At 24.3% G+C, this 20,442-nt stretch overlaps 1 protein-coding gene across 1 annotated transcript in view; it reads right to left on the bottom strand.

Annotated features, from left to right (window-relative positions):
• Positions 1-20,442, bottom strand: part of LOC107447044 (uncharacterized) — a 210,312-nt gene that overhangs the window by 173,612 nt on the left and 16,258 nt on the right. Inside the window, exons 16-39 of the mRNA XM_087167704.1 lie at positions 20,342-20,395; positions 18,833-18,883; positions 18,660-18,716; positions 17,832-17,891; positions 17,675-17,731; positions 14,853-14,909; positions 14,233-14,283; positions 13,236-13,292; positions 12,770-12,814; positions 12,575-12,622; positions 12,061-12,114; positions 11,555-11,608; positions 10,983-11,033; positions 10,084-10,134; positions 9,770-9,826; positions 8,719-8,778; positions 8,544-8,600; positions 6,988-7,044; positions 6,608-6,667; positions 6,439-6,495; positions 5,313-5,369; positions 3,041-3,091; positions 1,835-1,891; positions 1,339-1,383 (exon numbers count right to left, since the gene is read on the bottom strand). Coding sequence (XP_087023830.1) covers positions 1,339-1,383; positions 1,835-1,891; positions 3,041-3,091; positions 5,313-5,369; positions 6,439-6,495; positions 6,608-6,667; positions 6,988-7,044; positions 8,544-8,600; positions 8,719-8,778; positions 9,770-9,826; positions 10,084-10,134; positions 10,983-11,033; positions 11,555-11,608; positions 12,061-12,114; positions 12,575-12,622; positions 12,770-12,814; positions 13,236-13,292; positions 14,233-14,283; positions 14,853-14,909; positions 17,675-17,731; positions 17,832-17,891; positions 18,660-18,716; positions 18,833-18,883; positions 20,342-20,395 — 1,305 coding nt within the window. The remainder of the gene's footprint in view (positions 1-1,338; positions 1,384-1,834; positions 1,892-3,040; positions 3,092-5,312; positions 5,370-6,438; positions 6,496-6,607; positions 6,668-6,987; positions 7,045-8,543; positions 8,601-8,718; positions 8,779-9,769; positions 9,827-10,083; positions 10,135-10,982; positions 11,034-11,554; positions 11,609-12,060; positions 12,115-12,574; positions 12,623-12,769; positions 12,815-13,235; positions 13,293-14,232; positions 14,284-14,852; positions 14,910-17,674; positions 17,732-17,831; positions 17,892-18,659; positions 18,717-18,832; positions 18,884-20,341; positions 20,396-20,442) is intronic.

Raw genomic sequence — 20,442 nt, forward strand, 5'->3', positions numbered from 1 at the left:
TGTTGTGCCAGCCATAATTATATTCTGAGTTACAAACATCCTTTATTTTCCATGTGAAATTGTTTCCTTTTATTAACTTTGCACCCCTACTGAAGATGCGACATCAATATCTCTTCTGATTGTTACTGTTTATTTTCTTTGTAGTGTTTGTTTCCTTAGTTTATTTCTAAGTAGCACCGTTTTCTGGATTTCATATTTAATATTCCACCTATTTGTTAAAACTCTAATTTGAAAATTTTGAATATGTTTGCTCATGTAATTGAACTGTTACGCTCACTTCGAACTTTCGGAGTGCCCCCGGATGCCCCCTTACGGGGGCGGGACGGGCTTAAGCTTGTTATTTCTAATCGTAAACTCAAAAATTGGGTCGGCTGTTCAACGACGGTTACAATATTAAGCCAACCGTTCCATATAGTGGACAAGGAGTTGGTCTCGCACTAGAGAAATATACAGAGGTCGAATCCTGCCTCGGGCATGGGTGTAGTTTATCTCTTTGTTTTATTTGTCGTTGTTGTATTTTGCCACCTATATGGTGCCCACGTTTACGTGATTATTAGGAAAGTTATATACATATTGCACTATGAGTTTTTTTCTGAGAAAATTAAAAAGAGTATTTTTTTTAATTTCGACAAATTTCGTTTTCTTGCAGAATAGACGATAGTTATTTCGTTATTTTTACGAAATATTAGATCGGAGCATGTAACAGGAAACGGTTTCGTCAAAATTGAGGAAAGTTTTGTGATATTTGAACGTAATTTTTTTTTGCTGTGTGGATTTTCACAGTCCAACATAAAATCTTAATAACGCACGCTCGTAATAACTGTTATCATTAATTAGTGAAAACGGTGTATTAAATTTCGAAATTTGACGCTAAAACTTTCCACTTTTTCGAAGAATCCTGATTTCTGAATCTTAAAGTGCTATGAGTCAACGCTTAGAGGACCTTCATAGTGTTGGCCCTAATAGTTAAGTCAGATGAGTGGACAACACTGTGAGCCTTTTAATGTTGATTTTAATCTAGGTGTGTTCAAGGTCTATTCACTAAGTGACTCGGTGTCGAATCTCGATTGTTTCCTAAGTTTATTATATTTTTAAGAGAATAGAATTTCTGAAGGGGGTTATAAAGTCCTTTCATGAAGAAAAAAAAATCAAAATAATATATTTTATTTGTCACAATAATTTTTCGATCAAGATCAGACTTAATAAAAATGCATTCAAAAACAAACATCAATGATTTTAAAACTTTAAAGTGCAAACTTTATTTTATTTAAATTTGTTCAGGTCTTGATTTAGCACCTTGTATAAGTTATTTTGTTAGAATACGTTTTACACTATTACCTGGATCGATTTCTATGGGCCGTTTAAACAGAACACTCATAACTTCTGAAAGAAAGAAAATTATTTCCAAGAGAAAAAATGTTTTACAGAAGAATAAAGTTTTAAATGTGTTAGTATAACTATATAATAAAAGTGATAACGAAATATGAAAAATTAAAGAAAAATGATAGCTAAAATAGCTACTAATTTAAAAAAAAAATGATAAAATTTAGAAAGTAAAATGAATCTTTATTAATATTTTATATTTTATAGAAAAATATTAAGTTTTTATCTATATTTTAGAAAGAGTCATATAATGAAAAGTATATATTATTTTAAAGAGCTTTTCTTTTTTAAATTTTGTTTGTTATATATGTTTTTCGTGTTAGTATAATACAGGAAAAAAATTGAATTTTGCTTAAAATATGAGAAAAATAAATATCTGACTCTTTTATGAATGCCCTAACTTAAATGTATTCATACTTAAATATAAATGTACAAATTAAAATGTTCTTACCTGCCGTTTTGTTTGTCACAATTCTATAAGTACCATTCAAAAGGCCTTCAAGTATTTCTGGAAAAAAATAATAAAATAGGATTTTCATTCTAATTTAAAATGACTAATTTATCGTAAAATTGATTTGTAAAAATTTTTCTTCCCCCTTAAAAAGATTAGCTTTTTAAGATAATTTATAAAAAATTTTTACTCTGTATTTTTATTTGCTGTTGATTGCAATTTAAAGAATCTAAAATATTCGTTAAGTAGAAAATGTATTACAAATACGACTAATATGAATGAACAAAATATTTTTAAAATAAGTGTTTGATTCACAATCCTACTGTTATTTTAAAACAAAAGAAAATGTGCTCTAATTACTATCAGTCATTTCCTGAAGTGGAGCCGTAACAACACAATAGTTAAGGCTTAGAGCTGTTTTTGTGAAGAGCCGGGTTCTATTCCCGATGGTTGCTGGTTGTAGATGGTGGCCATGGATGGTAGCCATTCAACTTCAGATTGATGGATACTAGATCATCTGAGTGTTAAGTTAATGCGCAATACTTACCACAATTTTCTTAGACTGGAAATTTAGGAGAATTAACTCTTATGATCTCCCTGTTTGAAAGTATTTTTTTTTTGTTTTCCAAAATAAATATGGTGAAATATTTTTCAGTCACCCTTGTTATTTTTTTTAAAACAAATTTTAAAAATATTTTTGTGTTTCTTCAATGTTGCACAAATTACAATATAGTCTCGTGATACAGTTTAATTTGAGTTTTATAAAATGCTAGATATAGAGTTAAATTAAAAAAAAATCCATAGAAAGCTTAGATTGAAAATTACACACTTGTTTAAATGCTTTCTAATTTATGTTAAAAATTAAACATTTAATTTTCCATTTAAAAGCATTGAAAATAATGTTGCTCTTATCATGAAAATATAGTGCATTTAAAATAAAATTATTTAATGCAACTACTTTTTTTCCAGATATATAACAATATTGTGTACTTGTAGTGAAAAATAATTTGACTTTGACAGACATTCTAATAATGACAACTATATGCTTTTTTAAAATTCTTTTTCCGTCAAAGTTTGAAAAGATATCAGTATAAATTGTGAATGGAGCACTGTAGAAAAATGGAATACTTTTTTTAATTATTCAATACCTAAAAGCATCAAACATTAAAAAATTCTGTTATAACAATTAAAACATACTGTACATACCAAATGTTAATGGACTTTCGTGAATTATAACGGGTTGTTTAGTTATTTCTCCTGTAATCAAGTAAAACATCTGCATTAATTTTTTTAAATGCTTAAAACCAAAAGGCTTTTTTTAATAAAATATTGAATTCTAATATTTTAATTTGAAACCTTTGCTGTAACAAATTATTTCAAATTAAAATCAATGAAAGCTTTAAGATGGTTTTGAAAGAAATCTTTTAAATTTGTTAGAAATTAGGCACTGAAATTTTGAGAAGTTAAAAGAAAGTGATTAAGTACATTCAAAATTAAGAAAAAGGCATCTGATAGGAATTGAGAATATCATAGCAAATTATGACCGGAAGTGTTATCATATGTCACGTCCAGTCATAAGATGAGCTTCTCTGCATATCCATACGCATTTGATTACTTAAATTATGTTAGTTTTATGTGCTCTAATAACTATTATTAGAAACTGAATTTAAATAAGCTCAGAAATATTTATTTACCTCAGTTAAATGATTTGATGAATAAGTTGCAGACTTTGCCAATTTGATTGTCAAATGAAAAAATAAGATTTATTATTAAGACTAAATTCTTTTACTGAAAAATATTATTTTAACTATACACATTTCTTCTATTTATAATATCTCTTGGTTACTACCTTTTAATTTCTGCAAAATATGTATTGCCTAACGCAGGCTACAAGGGAATAGAACTTGTTCTTCAACAATTTTTTTTAAAATTCGCTTTTGACAGTTTAGTATTTAGATTCATCCTCATAATTTCGCAAATATTAACTAAAATTTCATTAAGAATTCATTAAATTAATTTTCTTAGATTCCAAAAAATATAGAGATTTATATTTGATTGGTTAAAGATTAATAGTAAAAGTTAAGCTTATTTTTCTATGTTTTAAAATAATTTTGAATCTGAAGATGGATGTTCTTCTTCTTTAACAGCACTACAGCCTAGTGCAGGCAAAGACTTTCTCAGTCTGTCTCTTCCAGACAGTTCCACTTGTAGTCAAATTTCTCCATCTATTCACTTACAAAACTTTCAGGTTTTTTCCTTCCCTGGTTCTTTCGTCACATACTTTCCCACACAATGAATCATTGCATGTTGTCTGTCTACCTCTCTTCTTTGTACCTTCAATCTTTGAAATGCTAGTTTCTTAGCTCGATCTGAGTCTTCACGGTGGAAAAACTATCGTATCCTGTATCACTTAAGAGCTATCAAAATATTCTGTTGCTTATTTTAATTATGCACTACATGGTTATTCAAACTGAATAGTATTATTTCCCGTCACTGCCTCGAAAATTGACAAAAGTTTTTTTCTTTATTTCAAAAGCAAGTAATCTACTTTCTTCTGCTATTTAAGTACCCAATTCTCACTGCCATGCAAAATAATTGGTCTAATAAGTGTTTCTATAAACTTCATTTAGAACCCATGGAGATAAATTTAAATTTTAGTTGACTCCTTAGACGAAAGCAACATTCATTAGCCATCAAAATCCAGTTTCCAATTTCTACTTTTAACTCATTTTCATTGGTAATAAGTGTGCTCAAGTATTAAAACTGGGTGACTCCGCTAAAGGTATAATTGCCAATCTTGAGTGATTGCGCATCTTGTACAGTGCTGCTGACCACCATAAATTTATCTATTCTCCTCTCGTATTGTTAGGCCCATAATTTTTGTTGTATCTTCAAGGACCATAAACGCTTCTACCACATCCCGTTTCGTTCGGACAACTACATCGTTGTCATCAGCATAGGCCAACATTTGTATAGATCTTTGCAGAAAGATGGATATTAGATCACTAAGTTTTACAAGTTACAAAGACTAATGTTTATACTACCTTAAAGTTAACAGGCATATGACAATTATTTCAGAATAGAGATGATATTTTTCTTCTTTAAAACAGATACCTTTTTAAGTTTTAATTATAATTATTTTTCACACTCCAATTGCATAAAATTAAACAAATACTTAAGAGAAATTCAAATGAATGTTTTATTCTCCAGCCTTATAAAATCATCCTAATTAGAGCAAAAATGATGCCGAATATTTCTGAAATCTTTTAAATATCAAAATATACTTGTGACATCAAAAATAAAACGGAATTACAATTGTAAATTTACTTTCTATTGATTTGAATTCGATGATATTATATAATACGTTTATACCACGTTATTAATGTTTAAAAAATTTAAAACGTGTAAAATTATTTAGTTTACATAATTTTTTTATATCACATAAAAAATCATCTTTTTCACAATTTAATCTACTTACCTGATGAATTTAGCTTCGAAATCTCAATGGGACGTTTGAAAAGTAAAGTCATATCCTCTAAACGATAAACGGAAACACAATTGACATTAATTTCTAATTAATTATTGATTTTGGTTTTTGCCATTTTCGGTGTTAAAAATATTATTAATAAATATTATTATTAAATAAATATGGTGTAATTAAATGACACTCTCATGTTAGTTGTTAATAGAAACAAAATATTGAAATGATTTTTTTTAACTAAAAGAATATAATGAACATTAATATTTAAAGTTATCTTCAGTATTTCAGTCCTTTTTTATAATGTTTATGCTTGAAAGTCTGTGCCAGTATTGGTCTTTACTGCTCACTCTTCAAAAACAAACTATTAATGCCAATCAAGATAAATCCATTAAATGAAGCAAATTTAAAATAAAATAACAGGATTTGGTCATTAACATATAACAGCATCGTACATAACATATCATGACACTACAAAATGGCTGACTTGGCTCTGTTCTAATACTCATCCTCGCATTTGGCACGTTTAAGCGAGTTAACGCAATCAACTATCCTTATTATTTTACGTCCAGCTACTGGTGACTGTTAATATTGATTACTCTTTATTTCAATTTTAGTAACAGACAACGGAAAATTCAAATTATTTTCAAAATACTTTGTAAGAACAATTCGTATATAATGAAAATCATTTTAAGCTAATCATAAAGCATAAATGTTTTTCTTAAATGAATCCTACCAGCATGTGATAAAATAAAAGCATGATTTTCGACTTCTCTTTAGATTCGGAGTAACTTCTTTCGTTTTGCTTAATTTTTATTCAAAATTATTTATCACCACACTAATTAATTATTATTAAGATACATTAGAATTGAATTTTCTACGAAAATTCTTATTCTGTAAAAATTATGTCTCTAGGGGTTTTTATATCTATGTATTTCTAGTATATGTATTTCAAGTCAAACATATCTTTAATTAAATCAAAATCAAATCAAAATCAATATAATTTTTCACAATCTCTTTTTGTAAGCATCTATTTATATAAATGAAATCGTTATATATTATTTAAGACAAATTGAGTAATTTCTTTATAAAAAAATTCTTAAAAACTATAGTTGAAACTGCTTACCTGATGTTGCGTTTGTTATCATTTGATAAGTACCATTTAATATCAGTTTAATTATTTCTGAAATAGAAAATTGAATGCTATTTTTTTCTATTCTGTTAATATTATTACTTACATTAACTACACTGTAATATTTTCAAATTTCTTATCCTTAATACATGACAGAACTTACCAAATGTTAATGGATTTTCCGGAATTACAACCGGCTGTTTTCCTGTTGGGTCAAACCTATCTAGAAAGAGAACAGCAGCTTTTTTTTAAGTATGTAAAGTACAATGATTTATAGTTGAAAAAAACTCAGACATATTTATGAATTCTTTTGAATATATAGTTCTATATTAACACTGCGTATTTTTAAAATTTCAAATGATAATTTCAATAGAGATGATTAGAGATTATTTTGAAATATCAGAAATGCATCTGAAAGCTAGTGTTTCCTTAATCATAGATAAATATACAAATTTTCCTCATATCCATTGTAGAGTGTATGCGTTTTCACAATTAAAATCATTGAATTTAAGATGAAAACTAAATTACTAGATAAACACATACCTAATGTAATGTCGGTTTGCATTCGATAAGTCCCATTTAATATCAATTCAATTATTTCTGAAATAAATAAAAAAATATTATATTTATTTTATTCTGTGTTTTACTGTTTCAAGCCATAAATTAATTATATTATCAAGAAATCAATTATATTATTTAGTTTAATAATTGAACTATTGTTTGGTTACTTTTTCAATGTAAATAAAAAAAATTTTAGTTTTTGACCATTAATACATAGAATTAATACAGAAAGTTAAGATAATATAATAAGTTAAAGGAGGTAGTTTCCTCTGTTTTCGTTACCTACCTGGACACAAGTTAGCATTTCGCGCTAGCATGCTGTTAAGTGCATCATGTTATAATTATTAAATTTGAGACAATACGTTTATTATATTTTTTACATGGGTTACGAAACATGCATAGTATTAGAAGTATTTTATGTTTAAAATGAAAGTTTTAAGTCTTCAAATTAATATACAAAAAAAATTATGTTTTTTTTTTTAAAAAATGACCCTAATTATTTTTAAAAGTTAGGAAAACTCAGTTTGAATAACATTATGAACAGAATATTTTAAACCATTATTATATGGTTGGAAAAGTTATATTCTTAATCTTAGAAAACTTCACAAAAGTTTCTGTGCAGATGTATTGGCAGTTTTAGTCCATATTCTTAGTACATAGTGGTTAGTGGAATGTAGTTTTTTGTAGAATTGAAGTATTATGATCGCTTCAGATGCATCTAAATTTAGATATTATGCAAGGATGTTCATCCCTGAGAAATGAATATAAGGGTTTAGGAAAAATTAATTTATTGTCCGAATGATAAATTGAACATGACCACATTACAAAATTATGAAAAATAGAGAAAAGAAGTACCTCAAAGGGATGAAGAAAATCCTACCCTTCACATAAAATTATTTTTTGTAAAATATATCTATTCAATGGTAGGAACTGAGAGGACCAAAGGCTCCAAGTCCAACAACTAATCATTTGAAATTAAAAGTAAATGAATTGTTCCAAATGGACAGTTAGAAGCATGGGAAGAGAGCTATTGTTCGCGATTTTTCGAAAGATTACATAGCCACAAAATAAAGCGAACCCGCCTAATTAATTTGAAAATATTTTGGTGAAAGCGAATCGCCAAAAAGACTGTGAAAATTAGTATAACCATGTAACTGAAATTTTTCTGTACTAAGAAATAAAGAATAAAGATAGAATAGATTTTCGTTTTTGATTTAGTCATGACAGAGAACTAATGAGTCTTACATTAGTATTGAAATATAAAGTTAGTCATTAGATTGATTGTTAGGAAAATAAAAAAAAATATTTTATATTTTTTCTTACAAAATGTAATGAAATTGAATAATTTAATTAAAATTCGATTAAGAATGATTAAAAATATTAAGAAATTAACGAAATTTTAAAAGCTAGGAAATATTTAATGTCTATTGTGGCATCACAGCACATAAAATATATCTATAATATTTTCCATACACATAAAATATTTTCTATAATTACTTCCTAAGCATATTTAAAAGGTACGGTTAAGAAATAATTACCTGATTCTGTATCTGATGGTAATTGATAGGTACCATTTAATACCATTTTAATTATTTCTGAAATCGAAAAAAGAAGCAATTACGAAAATAACTCCAAACAGAGGTTATTGATGCGTCCTAGTATTCGTAACATTTATTACTTTTAGATCATTAATATATGAGAGCATTTACTTACCAAAAGTGAATGGATTTTTACGAATGTCAACCGGCCGTTTTCTTGGTTTTTCATACCTAACTAGAAAAAAAATCAATTTTAACTGTTAAGATAATTTATTTAATTTGATTAATTTTTATATACGTTAAAAAATTCCGAATCAAATTACGGCATAAAATACTGACACTTTGGGTGCATAATCCATGAAAGCCATTTTTCCGTAAAATATTACACCCCAGATTTCACAGTAATATTCATATAATTCGAGTGATTTAGAGATTTTACTGTAATTATTACTGTAAATTTACAGTATATAAGAATTTTTGCTCCATAACATGATCCAATAAAAATGGATTTCACTGTTAAAAGTACCGGCACTCTTAGTGCTGTTATTTTTTACCGTAATTTGATTCTGAATTTTTTGAAGTGTATACAAATCTTTTAAACTACAATTACGCAAATTAGTTTAAACCGGATGAAGTAATTCTGAATAATTTGCTTTATTTCGCGTTTTTGTATAATTTTTCTATGCGCTACATATTTTCTTTAAAAAAATAATTTAATAGTAACAAAGCTTCCTTATTAAAAAAACTAAAAACAAGAATAATTTCAAAGGGCATTCTAAAATATTACCATAATTATAAACATCAAAGAATTTTTTAAGGGTCAATTTTATTTCGATGCCAAATTTTGTGATAAAACAAAAAGTATGCCTGGCACTGGAGCTAACATTTTCTTTTTATTTTACGAAAACTTTAGGGGACAAAAATGTATAAACAGTTAGAAAGCAAATATAATTTGTTAAATGCTGAACACTTGAAAGCATTGCAAAAAAATGACTAATTTAAAAATAATAACATACTATGATTGAATAGATGGATATTTAAAAAAAAATTAGCATATTCCTCAATTCAAAAAATTTAACACATTCTTCAAATTTAACAACAAAATTTTTTTTGGCCATGACCCATAGTCTAAGATGTTCTGTTCAAATCTATCTCAAACTAAATTTGTTAATTTGGCTTCCATATAATTAATATTTAGGTATATATTAAAAATATTTTTGACTTACTATCTTTAGTGCTAAATATCATTCTATATGTTCCATTTAAGAGACCTTGAATTACCTCTATAAATAAAGTAAATAAGAATAATCAAACATAATTAATTAAAAATTTATTCTTTTAATAAAAACATTAATTTGAGAAAGTAAAAATAAAGAATAATGAACAATGAAAGGTTTAAAAAAAATAATGAAATCTTCATATTTTAGATATAATCTGAAGTCACCATTTTAAAATGTATTTGTTAAAATAAATATTTTACAGAAAAATTTCAAATGTATTTTTCTGATTTTTAAATCTTAAATAGATAAACAAAACTTACCAAACGTTAACGGGCTTTTATGTATTACAACAGGCCTTTTGCCATATTTTTCTGAAAAAAAAAGCAGAGTTTTAAAGTATCAATTTAACAGCTATCTTTTGTCTTCTTGTTTCAGTTTAAGACATTTGAAATCATATTCAAGAAATTATTTATAAGAAATACGGATTTTGCTTCAGTAATTCTTTAACATACATCAATTAATGCGAAAATGTTATTACTATGAATTATACTATTATTATAATATTTTAAAATTGATTATAGTTTATATAAAAAGTAAGAAGGAAAAGTAAGACATACAGTTAAGATTTCAAAAATTCAAAATAACCCTTTTATTTATTTTTCTGAATTTCCCATATTTAAATTGTTAGGTTTTATATTAAAATTATTTATGTAATTTTTTTTTATCTTTACGTTATGGCAAGAGAGTTAAGCTGGAAATGGGTTTTTAATTAAAGGAAAATTTTTGACGTGCAACTACAAAAAGTTGAAGGACAATTAGAATTTTTAATTTTTCCTAAGATTATTTTATGAATTAGAAAAGAAAACTATAATATATAAATATGGATAGATTTATCAAGTCTTATGAGAACAGTAGAATAATAACATTATTATTTAAATTAGTTTTTAAAAGCTTGCTTCGTTATTAGTTTAAAAAAAAATTATTTTGCAAAATATAAGCTACAGACATTTGAGAAATTAATTGAAAATAATGTAAAAACGTGAAATTTTTAAAAAGTTTTAAATTGTCAAAAAAATAGTTTTTGTTTGTATTTAAATTCTTAGAGATTAGTAGAAAATGCGATAATTTTATAAGTATAATTAAATGTACTAGCTAGTATTATATCACGTTTATATTGATTTTGGGAGGAATTAATATCACATTCCAGAAGAAAAAATACCTGATGATGATTCAATTTCAATCGCCCGATTGTAGATCGTATTCATCATTTCTGTAAGAAAAAAATATTATCTCAAAATTATTTTTGAAACCAAATACAAATTAAAAGAAATAAAAAATACAATTTTAGAAAAATTTAACTGCAAATACATTGAAATCAGGAATAAACCAATTTTTTTTATATAAAAAAAGCAATGTTATGGCAATGTATTGCATTTTAGTTGAATGTTTCAGAAATTTAAAATTATATTTTTAAGAAGTCTTCCGACTCAATGACATATATAAGACTCCTGATATAATTTGAGGAATCGCACATAAAACTGTCCTTTCATCTACATTATTTTCTAATTAACATCCTGTTTTTTCACACTATATTCTTAGGAAATAAATATTAGGTTAGAAACAATCTTACTTGCTATAATATAATAATATGAAAGTTTCACATACTTGCTATAATATAATAATGAGAAAGTTACTGCAATTTAATTGTAATCTATATAATATGTAGTTAGATTTTACCGTAAGGAGAAATGTATGCAAATTTAAATTGAAAAAGTATTTTTTTATACTCACCGGAAGTTGAATTGAAAGGACAGTTTGGACAAATATTTAGGATTTCCGTAACTCCTAATTGAAAAAAAGGACACCGTTAACAGAAACTTATTTATATTAAAAATGAAGGGAAAAAAATTGTTCGGATGAAAAACATACAAACTACAATAGAAACTGTAAATTATTGTCTACATTCTATTTCGAGAGTATGAAATGTTTTTCGAGTCTATTAAGTATATAATTCTATACTAAACGCATTCAAAATACTAATCTTAAAATAGAATAAAAATAATTGACAGTATAAATTAAAATAGGTTGCTATATTATGTGCTGAATATACCAAGCATGCATAACTTAAAATGTATTTTAAAATACCAAAAACACTATTAATTAATGAAAAAAGGAAAGAAAACTTCTTCGAAAGTTTTTTTTAAAAAAATAGTATTCCAACAACACTTTAAGTTAAAAATGTGTAATACAGAAAAAAATATTAAATTTAAGGTAACTGCATTTTTTGAAATACTTACCAGAAGTAGTATTGAATAGACAGTCTGGACAGATGTTCAAGCTTTCAAGAACTTCTAAAAGTTAATATATATATATATATATATATATATATATATATATATATATATATATATATATATATATATATATATATATATATATATATATATATATATATATATATATATATATATATATATATATATATATATATATATATATATATATATATATATATATATATATATATATATATATATATATATATATATATATATATACATATATATATATATATATATATATAGAAAGAAAGAAAACATGAGAAAAAATTTATGATTTTTTAAAGGGAAGAAAAAAATATTAAATTAAAATTTTTTACTTCATTAATTTTTCAAATATTTTTTTTAAATGCTTTGGATTTTTTTCCATGTTTTCTCGATATTACTTTTTACTTATTTTATGTGATCTATGCACTTGCAACTTCTTCGCAGTTATTATCTTTATACATATATACCAAGACTACATACTTACTAAAAGTTAAAGGGTCTTTGTATACAATGCCAGGTTTTACGTATTTTCCTAAAGAAAAAAAAATTGAAATTTATTTTCCTGTAATAAATAAATCTTTAAACACTTTAAATCTTTAAAACATACATTATGATAGTATTATTTAATAACTATATAAGTGTATAATTTTTTTTCCTTTAAAATTACTCATTATTTTACCTGGTTCAATTTCAATAGGATGATTGAATATGAAGTCCATCATTTCTGTAACAAAATAAATTATTTAAAAAAATATAAGAAACGTATTAAAAAGTGTTAAAATACTCGATAATTTTTTGATTTGTTTTTCATGGTAAATAGATCAAAAAAATTATTTTAATCTGTAAGAATTTAGTTTTACAAGCTAATTGTTCAGAAAATTAAATTATTATTTTTTTTGAAGAAATCAATGCTAAAATACATAAATGTAGCATGTTTTTTTACAAATAAGTTTAACAGTATCTTAATTATACAGTTTTGATTAGAAAGACCTTTGTTTCCTTACATGTATATTTGTTATTTATTTTTATTTTATTACTCTAAACAAATAAAGGAGTTTAGTTATTATTTTTTGAGCATTAATCAATATTTCATTTCTTGGAAATCACAATCTGTTATATAAATAAAACAGCTAATTAATACTCACCAGAAGTCATATTTGGTATCATCCTGTAAGTACTATTTAAAAGACCTTCAAGTATTTCTGAAAAGTATAAGACATATTTTTCATTCAGTAAAAATTTGGTTATTTTTCTAAACAATAACTTTCAAGTGATTGTTTACCTCTGTAAACTTTTATTGTTTCTTTAAATGATAAAACGAGACGAATTTGGATGATTTCTGTTGACATTTATAAATTATGTAAAGAATGAGGTGAAGGAAATTATTTGTTTGCTTGATAATTCAAAACTTAAAGCTTTTCTCTGAACAACGTTTAAATTTAATACAATAACATACAAAACTAGCATTTTGCTTTCAAATATAGTTAAATATAAAATCTATATAAATAATAACAAAACTTGAAAAATATTTTAGTTAATATCTGATCAAGGGAATCTAGTTGAATTTTATTCTAATTTATTTTATTAATTTCTTCATTAATATTCAAATACAAAATTTCAAACTATTTTCATACTTCTATTAAAGCAGTAGTTTCTAAATGGTTTTAAATGCGTAAAATATTGTTTCAATGATCTTTATCTTACAGATTACAACTAACTATATATTATCTTGAACGTTGCAGCAATAATCTGTGTGGTTTAAACAAAATTTTATTGTGCGTACAAAATTTGATCGTGAGTTATACACACTCCTAGCTAATATCGAACGAACTACTATTCTGAAGATTGAAAGCAAAGAATTAAAATAATTTAAAAATCATCAACTTTTTGAATAACACTACATTTTCCAACTGTTTATTATAAATTTTGAAATTCTCATATTTCAAATTTGAAAGCAATTAATGTTAAATTTCAGATAAAATTTAAAGCGTAAACTTATAAAATTTAACAAAAGTATGAAGTAAGTAAAATTTTGATGATTGTGCTTTAGCATGGCTCAATAAAGACGTTAAAATTAATATTGTTTAAAGATTTAGATTACATTACGATACAGCTCATTAACATATTTTAAGACATACATACCGAATGTTAACGGACTTTCTTGAGTGTATACAGGGGTTTTATTCATTTTTCCTGTAATTAGTTAAGAAAATTATAAATAATATATTATATAAATTTTTATTAGACAGAAATTCGCTATAGGTTCCATTAAGCATAAAACATTAAATCATATTTTAAATAAACTAAAATTTATAAGATTTAATTTAATTTCTTTAAATTTTTAAGTTTAATCAATGACGAATATTTAAAACATCAAAAATATCAATAATTTATGATGAAAATTTAGAGATAGCATAAATTTTGCAGTTGTAGCATTTTGCAAAATAGTTTAAATATATATTTCTGCTTTAATTCCATTAAAATATTTTTTTTTATATTTTTATTTTAACGAAGCTGTTTCAAAATGATTCATATAAAAACGGGATGTTTAACAAAAAATGCTAATTGAAAAAAAATATTAGTGTTAATGAAAATATACTAGAAATGCATTACACTCTTTCATTGATGTTTATATGCTTAGATAAATATCTGGTAATTTTCTCAAGTTTTAATTGGCTAGCCAGTAAAAAATTCAATTATGTATATCAATAATATAGATACATAAATAACTTAAAATAGCTTAATTAACATCGTTTCGTTACCTGACGAATTATACTTCATAATCTCAAATGGACGTTTATAAAGAGAAGTCATATCTCCTAAAAAAATCAATTATATTATATGCTTATATGAATATATATATATATATATATATATATATATATATATATATATATATATAAATATATATATATATATATATATATATATATATATATATATATATATATGTATATATATATATATATATATATATATATATATATATATATATATATATATATATATATATATATATATATATATATATATATATATATATATATATATATATATATATATATATATATATATATATATATATATATATATATATATATATATATAGAGAGAGAGAGAGAGAGAGAGAGAGAGAGAAATAAGACAATAGAAATAAAGAATTAAAGAACTTCGAAAATATATAATGGCATTTCGTCATCAGCTTACAAAAGTTTTAGAAGAAACAAAATAATGAGAGACCAATTTGTAAACATAATTTAATCAAATAAAAATATCATAAAATTCAAAATAAGACACAGATATGTGATGCCCTGTACGGTGCGTAAAATGGACCACCATGAATAACTTTTGATCTAATGATTTATCTTCACGTTTTAGAACACAATCTTAATGGTGACCTCAAATATGCTATTATACTACTGCAGACGATATTTTAATTACAGCATTAGACACAGAAACATACTTTCTCTGAAAAAAAGTGACTTTTTTTCGACCGAATCTCTGACCCCCAAAACATAGGGGGTTTCCGCAATCTGGGAAGAATGGTCTCAGTTGTTTAGTAAGGAGAGCGGTCTAAATTTTTGACCTATTAATGCGCATTTTACTTTCGGCGTGTTTCACGATATCAGGGGAACTCTTATAGTGAATTGAACATTTTTTGCACACAATTATAAAACTCGTTTGTCCAAAGATAATCTCATGCAAAATATTACTTAAAAAAATAAAGTACTTAAAAGTAAATAATTATGATTTTTTATTATTTTATTTAATAACAATCAGAATTTTTTTGAATTGCAAGTTATAGAATTTCTTACATCATTTTAAATATTGCAATATTAAATGATAAAATACAAAATTTAAGTAAAATCGTTTAAGTAGCCCCTGGGAAATCAAATTTTGATCGTATTTTTCATAAACTATTCGTGGTACTCATGAATTATTTAAGCAATTTTGCTCAAATATCATATTTTGCCATTTAAAATTACTTTCTTTAAAATGACTTAAAAATTTTTATTCCTTACAACTCAAAATTTGTTCGACTATTATTAAATAAAATGATAAGGAAATAAATATATACTAAAAATTACATTTTGCATGGGATAATCTCTGAATGAACGGATATTGTAATTGTACGGAAAAATTTTTCTATTCACTTAAAAATTTCTCCAGATATGGTGAAACGCACAAAAATAAAATTAATATTAAGAGTTTCAAACTTTGGATCGCTCTCCTATCCAAACTGTTAGAACCATATTTTCCGCATTGCAGATACATCCTATATTTTGGGAATCAAAAATCCGAATCTATTGAAAAAAATGCCTGTTTATTCAGTGAAAGTACGTTTTTATGTCTGATTTCATAACTTGAAATATCGTCTGCACTAACTAATTAGCAAATATAAGATAATAGGTTGCCCCCTCGAGCGATTAAGATGGAGTCCTTGAACATAAAGATCCGATCATGAGATCAAAAGTTATTCAGGTTGGTTCATTTTTCATTTTACACACTGTACATTTACGATTAAATTTCTTTCATTAATTCTTTGCTATAATTTACTTTATTAATTCCTTTTATTAATTTTTTGCTGTTTTCGGTTAATCAAAGAAAAAACGGCTAATCAAATGTGTTTTTTAACTTCAGAATGACGGCACATTAAAATAAATCCCACTATCCAATAATGACGAAATATATACTCTCTCTATATATATTCGAATAAGACAATATTTTCAAATCAATTTATGTTTACCAATCAGTTTCGTTTTCTGGTGCTTGTATTGATATATTTTGCTTCGGTTATATTAATGCATCATTCTAAAACGCTCTATTTGTGAATATAATCTTGTGGACTGATGACGAGATTATATCTTTTAGTAGCTAATTTCTCAAAATTAATAGTTTTTTTAAGATCTTGTTTTCATATTTTAAATAATTCTTCTTATTTTTTATTTGCAACAACATATTTGCTTCTTTTCCTCTTTTAGTTGGATAAATGATTTAGTTTAAATGAACTAAATATGAACTAAGTCTTTCTTAATTAATAAAAATAATAAATTAAAGAAAAAGAAATATAACTAAGAAAAATCATTAAGCTTGTTATTTTTTTCTTCCTAAAAGTTAATAGCTTTGTAAGTCTTCTGTAATGAATAAATAATTAATTAATTTTGTAAGTCTGTTGTAATTAATAAATAAATTAATTAATTTTATAAGTCATTTGCAATTAATACAAATAATAAATTCGAGCAAGAGATGTACAAATAAGAAAAAAAGATAATTTTGCAATTTTTTTTTAATCTTGAGTGTTAATAGCATTAAGGGTTTCTTTTAAGTGTTTAATAGAAAATCGATATTTTGCTTCACTCAATAATAATTACAATAATACTATCATAGTCACTATCATGTTTTTAATCATATTTTTCCGTTAAATCTGTTTCATAGAATATTGCAAAAATAACAGCTTTTACTTTCAGATATCTAAATTAAAAAGCAACTATATTTATGTAACTAAAATTATTATGTTTGAAAGTGTTGAAAAAAAATATGCTTTTTAATGTTGTAAAAATTAAAATAATAGCAAAATATCTACCTGCTGTTGCATTTGTTAATCTTTGATAAGTACCATTTAAAATCATTTTAATTATTTCTGAAATAGAAAAAAAGTTATTAACAATTATGGTATGTGGTGGATAATTTTACTTTGTAGAAAATATCAATATGATGTAATTAATATATAAAAATTTTACCAAAAGTAAATGGACCTTCATTCATTACAATAGGTCGCTTTCCTGGTTTCTCCATGCTAACTGTAAAAGAAATCAACGCTTTTCTTAGCGTATTTTACCTTAACTGCCACTAAAATACGATTTTTTTCTGCAAAATTATTTATTTTTCGCTCTTTATAATCAATACTATTTTGCCACATATTTAATATTCATTTTAATATATTATTTAAATATATATCATATTTATTAAATACATCTCAAAGTAAAACAAAATATTATCCATTTTAAGTGATACAATATCGATTTTGAGGAACATCATTATTAAATTGCCTTTAACTTTTAATAATGTATTTAGTGGTTTATCTCAAATTTTTATGCTTATTTCTCTAGTTTATCAAAACACTTGCGGTATTTTCAAAATTTTCTAAGCGATTGTTTATCGTTGTAATTTATATAACTGGTTAAAAAACTGATATTTCTCTCAAAAAACTTGAATAGCTAAAGAAACCTGAAAAATACTGAATATGATTTGCTAAAATTGTGTATTTACCAGATCAATGTATTGATTTTAATTCATTTTTTAAAAATGCAAAAATTGATTATTTTAATAAGCTGAGTATTGAATAACAATAACCAATTTTGAATCTTGCCCTATACTTAAAAAGTATTGTTCTAAGTGTACCAAATTAATAATATTAAAATAGATACATTAAACATGTAATGCTGGATAGGGTTGAATAGCTACAAAAAAAAATCTTTTTAAACTTGAAACATTTATCAGACATTTGAATAAGAAATTAATTTTGATTAAAATATAAACATGCATATTTTTTCACTTTTCATACTTACTATCACTAGTATCAAATATCATTTTATATGTTCCATTTAAGAGACCTTGAAGAACTTCTAAAAATGAAATATATGTCATAAAAATATAATCAAAAATAAAGAAGTATATTCTTTGAAGCGTTTCAAAAACATTGATCTTATTTTTAATATCAAGAAATTGAAAGTTAACTTACCGAACGTTAATGGGCTTTTATGGATTATAACAGGTCGTTTACCATACTTTCCTGAAAGCGAAATCAAAAGTAATCATTAACGAAAAGTAAAGTATCGGTTCACTTATTATTACTAATAAATTAGAATTATAAGGATTTTAAAATTTTTATTGAAATTATTGTTTCAAGTAGTGGCTTTCGTAAAAATATTTTGGTTTCAATTTTCATTATTGCATTAAAGAAGTGTCAGTAACTTATTTCGTTATGGATTTTTAAAAAATTTGCTTCTATGAATCAATTTGTGAATTTAAATTATTTTAATGATTTTTAAAACATCTTGTTGACACTCGTTAACGCGCTTTCTTAGGTAGTTTGGGTAATTTTACCTTCAAAACTTCAAGTTTTCGTTTAACCTATTGCTCCAATTAACCTGAAGTTTGGTATATGAATGAATTAACTTTGAATTATATATATATATATATATATATATATATATATATATATGTATATATATATATATATATATATATATATATATATATATATATATATATATATATATATATGTATATATATATATATATATATATATATATATATATATATATATATATATATATATATATATATATATATATATATATATATATATATATATATATATATATATATATATATATATATATTATATATATATATATATATATATATATATATATATGTGTGTGTGACTTAAAAATACTATTCAAGCTGTGCATTTTAAATATTTAGATATTGATTTTTGGTAAGTAATGCTTTTGAATATTACTATTACATAGATCGATATACATAAAGAGTGCAGAGCACGTTCAAGTAAACTGTTTTGGTTTAAAAATTAATTTTTAAATATTTTAAAAAAGTTTCATCAAATTTGATTAAAAGATACATTTTAAGAATTGTTACCATTTCGTGAAGATGTTTAGCTAGCTTCTCCCCCCTTATTTAACTTCGCTTTTTCAAAATAATTTTGTGTTATTCTTTAAAAAAGTTATACAGTAGATTAAAATAAGTAAGCATTTTGCGTCATCTGACGAATGATTTGAATTAAGTTATGCAGGTACAGAGTACATAATATACGCAAATGAAGATTTCAAATTAATTTTTTTATGTATATGTTTAAAAAATGAAAACCATATTTCGAGCTAAGAACTCAATTGTTAAAAATATGAAAAAGTGTTTTCATAGACAAGAAAATTAGTTTATAATAACAAATAATTTGTTAATTTTAATACATTATCTTTGCTTAAAAGTTTTGTTTAAAAGGAAATTAAAAAAATTAAAACGAAAAATTGTGTTTTTAACACATAACCCTTTTAAATATCAGGAACAAAATGTTGCAATTATTTTATTCAAATCTTTTAAACTATAGCAATAAGGCTACTCTCATTTTTTATTAAATTACTAGAGCTAATTAACTAGAGCTTAATTTACATTTTTTTAAATCATCAATAATTCAATAATGACATGATTAATTTTAAAAAAACATACTACCTGGCAGTGATTCAATTTCTACTGGGAGGTTAAATAAAGTTTTCATCATCTCTGCTAGAAAAAGTTACATGTGTAAGAAACAATTTTTTCAGAGATATTCG

Source organism: Parasteatoda tepidariorum, chromosome 7 (genome assembly GCF_982258835.1).
Source record: "Parasteatoda tepidariorum strain Cologne lab strain chromosome 7, Ptep-v5.0, whole genome shotgun sequence".
Lineage (NCBI taxonomy): Eukaryota > Metazoa > Arthropoda > Arachnida > Araneae > Theridiidae > Parasteatoda > Parasteatoda tepidariorum.